We start from the raw sequence: 6,000 nt of genomic DNA on the forward strand, positions 1-6,000 counted from the left end.
TTAAAGTAAAAAAAAAAAAACGCTTGATGTTCTATCAACTGTACCAATCTTTTCTTTGGGAGATTCAAAGAAGTCTATCACATCCAAATTTGTCATACGGGATAAAATTTGCTTCAACATTTTTCTCCTTTTCCTTCAGGGAGGCTTGATAGAGGTCAACTAAGTATTTTGACGTAGGACAGGTATGTGACTAGTGCCCAATCATTTTGCATCAGAAACATTTATTTTCAACACTCTTTGAACTCTTATCTTGTGAAACTTTTCCTTTGTGATCATCATTTTGTGTATTTTTTTTTAATTTGAATGATTAGAACGATCACCATGAAAATCTATATTATTTCTTCCTCTGCCACGATCACGACCTCGACCTCGATTACTAACATTCACAGCAACCACTTTAGGAAATGATGTTGTTCCAATTGGCCGGGATTCGTGATTTTTTTTTATCAATAACTCGTTATTTTGTTCGGCCACGAGAAGACATGAAATTTGTTTAGAGTATTGTTTAAAACCTTTCTCTCGATATTGCTGTTGTAGGAGCATATTCGAGATATGAAATGTAGAAAATATCTTTTCTAACATATCAGTATCAGTAATTTTCTCTCCGCATAACAACAATTTTGAATTGAATTTAAATAATGCGAAATTGTAATCACTTACTAATTTAAAACCTTGTAGCCTTAAATGCATCCACTCATAACGAGCTTTAGGAAGAATAATAGTTTTTTGATGATCACACATTTCTTTCAAATTTTTTTGCAAGATATAGAGATCTTTTATTATATTATAAGATATTCAATTTTAATCCCTCGTGGAGATGATGAGAAAAGAAAATCATAACTTTTGCTTTGTCATGACTGAATGTCGTATTTCCTTCTTTAATTGTTTTTCTGAAGTTCATAGCATCTTAGTGAATTTCGGCATCGAGCACTCATGACAAATAATTATTACCATTAATGTCAAGTGTTGTGAATTCTAATTTTGTAAGATATGTCATGACAACACTGTCACAAAAGATTGTATTTATATTAGAAATTTAATATATACTAAATATGCAAAATAATATTTAATTTATTAATTATAATAAAGAGGAAAAAAAGTCGNGATTGTATTTATATTAGAAATTTAATATATACTAAATATGCAAAATAATATTTAATTTATTAATTATAATAAAGAGGAAAAAAAGTCGACTTATCTTTAGGACCTACCTTCAATGATGGAAGCAACAGAAGCTCGTGCTGATAATGTATTGTGAAATTGAGAAGCACAATGGATATAGAGAAAATATAATATAATAATAAAATAAAATAACTAAAATTATAAAATTTAATAATATGAAAATTTAATAAAAATTTGGGGTAAATTTTACATCAATGTATGTGATTTTAAGATCCACCGAATGTAAGTGAAAAGTAAAATGTAGTTTTACATAGATAACATGAATTTAACATGTGACTTTTAAAGTAAAAAACATCTATTTATTTTTATAATATTTATAATTTCTAATTCCGTATGAGAAGAGAGATGCAAAGTTGAAAAGTTCCTCGAATGGCAGACGCGGCATCATAATTGCGAGAGAAATTCTGACGGGCTCAAGTTTCTTCGTCCTTAACCCCAACGATTTCTCAGGTTCTTTCTATTATCTCTCTGCTTCCTTCCTCGAAGAACCCAGCACGCGCCTCAGACGCCGTCTTCTCTTCCTTTTATACAAAGTAAAATCCTCTCTTTATCTTAATCTTTTGGGTATCTTAATTATCTCTTTATTTTGCAAAAGGAGGAGCTTTCGGAATTCGATTTGGTTGTTCTTTTTGATTTCGTGGGTTACAATACTCTTTCTTTCTTTCTTTTTTTTTTTTTAATATTCCATTCTGCTTCTGTGAACTTGATTCAATATTTTCTTTTGTGGGTTGTGTTCGAACTCTCCTGTGAATATTCTATTCTGGGTCTCTTCAGAAAAGTGTAAAAGTTTTGAACAAATTATAGGGCAAAGTCGACTTTAGAATTATACCCAGCTGAATTTTGATTCTTCTATGTCGACGTATACCATTCAGGGTCAACCTCTTGAAGTCACCGGTATGTTTTGTTTAGTTCTGTTTTGAAATTGGGTTTGATTATTAATTACTCTTCCTTTCCATAAAGGAAAAAAAGAAGTTGATTTCGTTTCTGGGTTTTGTTTCTTTTGTTGTTTTGGGTTAGTTATTGGATGCACAAAGTTGAAAGATACGGAATGGATTTCAAGGCAGGATCCTTATGTGTGCCTTGAATATGGTAGTACAAAGTTTCGCACCACCACTTGCACAGGTTTGATTTTGGATGTTCCTTGTTCTGTTTTTTGGTCTTGGTTTAATCTGTTTAGATCTGAGAGGATGATCTTAAACTGAATGTGAAATTGATTGACATTGTATAGATGGTGGAAGAAATCCCACATTCCAAGAGAAATTTGTGTTTTCTCTGATTGAAGGGCTAAGAGAGATTAATGTCACAGTTTGGAACAGCAATACAGTTACTTATGATGACTTCATTGGCAATGGAAAGTAAGATTTATGTTCTATCTTCCTTTTGGTTTTTGACGTGTGGCTGGTCAATCTTATCATCTGTTTACCTAACCTATTGTTAAGATTTTCCATCTGGGGTATTGAGTTTTGAATTTTCTGTTTCACAGAATCCAGTTGGCTAAAGTTCTAGCCGAAGGGTATGACGATAGTTCATGGTCACTTCAAACTAAAACTGGCAGGTATTGTATGATATGACTACTGAGAATTTGTTTGATAAAATTTTCACATTTAAAATCATGTTAGAAGCTTTGACTTGGAAGCAATTTGTGGCTCGACGTTTTGTTTATTGCATGTTACTGTTTATGAAATAGTTCTTGCTTAATGTTCTGTTTTCTTGGCTTGTTTTAGAACAATTGAACTTTATCTTCCCACAAAGAACATGAAGCGTAGGATAACTTGAACATAAGAAATCACTAGACCATTGTTTGGAAGAAATTTTTTGGAATATAAGCAGATAATTGTTTTGAAAATAGATATCTATGATCCCTTGATTTCTTGCGCATAAAGTGAGTTCAGGCAATTAAGTCTAACATTGGTCATGACCTTGAATTTATTATTTATGCCGTGGGAGTTGATTATGGGTATTGTATTTGTTCTCCACCTTATTTCTCGATGTAGTTTCTCAATAACTAAAGGCATATGTTCTGATAGCCATGCTTTGCAAATATTTCTGTGGGCTTTGCATGTCATGGATCTTCTATGCTTTAAGGTTAGGATGTTCGTATCGTAGAACTATCGAGTTTGGTATAGCCATCCCCTCTTCCTATTACCCTCCCTATCCTATGGTGAAATTGCTCCCCTGTAAGCAAATACTTTCCATCTTTTGGGTGAATGTTTGATTCAATTACCTTTTGACAAGAACCCCCTAGAGGGTTTGATTTCTTTTCATTTTTGTTAGTTTTGAATGATAACGACTCTTCTGCTTGAGATTCATTTTGCTATTTGTGATTTGTCTGGATCATCTGGGAAGTCAGATGTTTTCGTTATCATTATGACATGATATTTCGACAAGCATCACCAAATAACATCATTTCTCATTAGTCCAAAATCTAAAAGTTTAACCGTCACTTTCATCTTGTTGTAGACATGCTGGGGAAGTACGACTGATATTACATTTTGCAAATGCCAATGTAAGTGGAATTTGTATTATAGCTTTAGTTATTGGTCAACAACAGTTTAGTACTGTTTCTATATGTATAACATTCATGGGCAAACGAATGACCTATTTGTTTTGATTACAGAGACCATCGTCAACTTTTGCACCCTCGGCACCACCATTTCATGCACCTACTCCACCCCAAGTTTCCGCGTATGCTACAATGCCACTGCCACATCCAACAGCCTACCCTCCTCCTAGTGCTACACCCTATGCATCATTTCAATCTCCCTATCCTTCTTACCCACCCAGCTCCGGAGCCTATCAAACATCCATGTACTCCTCCCCATATCCATCTGGGTATCCTCCCACGTCCTACCCGCCGCCTCCCTCGGCTTATCCTCCTGGTCCTTACCCACCACCTCCGCAAGTCTCACCCTTCTATCCTCCAGGTAAATTTATGTCTAATTTGATGTTTTAAACGTTCTATCAAATGTAATTTATAATGCAACTAAAACTTGGCTTCTGTGTGTGTTGTTGCTCAGGTCCTTATCCTGGAATTTATCCTCCACCACAGTATTGAAGTCTCAATGTTGGCCCTGAATGATCTTTTCATAAGTTGTATAGAGCTCCACTTTCTTTTAGTATGCCTGTAGACTTCTCTGCTAATGGGGTTTTTGCTTTTTTAGTCTTTTTTGGAACTTTTCTTTTGATGTAAAGACAGGAATTTGACAGTAATATATTGAGGTTGCTGTTCTCATGTTTTGTTTTTTTTTTTCCTATTCAAATTTAGCTTGGTATAGAAGGACAACAATGATAAATTCATTTAAAATTAAATAAAAAGTTCAAAGATGGGAATATAGTCAAAGAAAGATGGGAGAAATATAATTGCAAAGTCTGAAGAAGAGTGAGCTAGATGTAAAGCCTATCAAAGGAGTACTTGGATTCTACAGAAAGCTAGGCAGCGCTTTGAAACTTCTCCATAAATTTCTCTCCTTTTCATTGTTTTAGTACTTCAACATGTGGAAGAGGGAAGGTGATCAGTAGGTTATATGTGTGTGTATATATATACACGTTAAATTACAAGTACTTTTAACGTTTGTGTTTACGTAGTCTCTTCACTATAATGTCCATTATAATGTCACATATACTTTTTTGTAAACGTAATCAATCATGTGGACCCCACGGAAGTGAGGGTGCTTGATGACCGCAAGTGTATGGGTTAAGTTACTATAATGATCAAGAGACTAAATATTGCATTCAAGAGATTAAACGTCCAAATTATCTTAACTATCTGAGAATTGTTTTGATTTTATTTAAATGTTGGAAACAAAATAAATTATGAATTTGAACTTGAAAACTAATAACAAAAGATCGAATTTCAATATAAAAAATAATATAGGGTGTTGATTTAATGATTAATTCTTTAAGTCATGCAAATGTTTTATGGATTCTTATATTCATTGATGTACTTAAATCTAGATACTTTAGTTTGGGTTTTCTTTTTTCGAAGAAGAAACTTTTCCTAATCTCTTGAAATCAAGTTAGGAAACGTGACATTAAGAGTAGTCGTCATCAATTTGTTATTAACCTGCCTGTTTGCATGAGAGATCAACAATAATAAGGCAATTTAGACATCAAAATTCAATGCTGTTCAGTGAATTGCTCTCAGGTTGTCAACGTTGTGTGAGCATTGCATGCCCCAAGTGCCTTTATTGGCACAAGCGAACTATTTTTCCTTTGTTGAACTCCAAATCCCACTATTTTGGCCAACTCTTGAAAATCACTAGCAAACAACATAATTCTAATAATAGTAAATAAAAACGGTTAGATGTACTTAAATAATAATACGTTTAATTAAAGTATGGGCTATATATGTAGATTAATAATTATCACATTAGTTATTTTGTTAGATTGAACCATATTATGTGATCTAATTAATTAAGACCCTAACCCTATTTCTAGTTATTTAGGATCTTTAAGGGAAACTAATTTAACTAGTATATAAAGAGATATGGTTTCCAATATACCAAAACATAATAAATACCCATTTTTGTTGAATCCAGATATTCAGAATTTTGGTTGAGAGACACTATAGATTGTCATTTTGGAACTATCATCAATCTTAATGGTAGCATGAATGATCATAGGATTAAACCTATTCAATATATATTTAAAGTAATTATGCTAACAAGTGGTATAAGAGCATGAATTTCGTGTCGGATTGTTGGTTTATATTCGTTTTCCATTTCGATAAAGATGGCTAAAGAATTAAAAAAAAAAAAAAAGAAAAAGAATTCGGTAAGTTGTGTGTGCAGTCGAACGGGGAGGGGACATCACATCACT

General features: G+C 33.1%; 1 protein-coding gene across 3 annotated transcripts; it reads left to right on the forward strand.

Annotated features, from left to right (window-relative positions):
- The first annotated feature begins 1,522 nt into the window (after positions 1-1,522).
- Positions 1,523-4,760, forward strand: LOC120078576 (protein SRC2 homolog). 3 transcript variants are annotated; one of them, XM_039032855.1, is made up of 8 exons: positions 1,523-1,819; positions 1,957-2,076; positions 2,200-2,304; positions 2,411-2,537; positions 2,666-2,737; positions 3,643-3,688; positions 3,800-4,106; positions 4,200-4,760. In XM_039032855.1, the coding sequence occupies exons 2-8, from the start codon at positions 2,034-2,036 to the stop codon at positions 4,235-4,237; spliced, it is 738 nt and encodes a 245-aa protein (XP_038888783.1). In that variant the 5' UTR covers positions 1,523-1,819; positions 1,957-2,033; the 3' UTR covers positions 4,238-4,760. The 3 variants fall into 3 exon arrangements, with proteins under 3 accessions (XP_038888783.1, XP_038888782.1, XP_038888784.1); XM_039032854.1 differs by having other exon boundaries at positions 1,523-1,715; XM_039032856.1 differs by having other exon boundaries at positions 1,523-1,715; positions 1,987-2,076.
- Positions 4,761-6,000: the final 1,240 nt, after the last annotated feature.

This window comes from Benincasa hispida, chromosome 5 (assembly GCF_009727055.1).
Source record: "Benincasa hispida cultivar B227 chromosome 5, ASM972705v1, whole genome shotgun sequence".
NCBI lineage: Eukaryota > Viridiplantae > Streptophyta > Magnoliopsida > Cucurbitales > Cucurbitaceae > Benincasa > Benincasa hispida.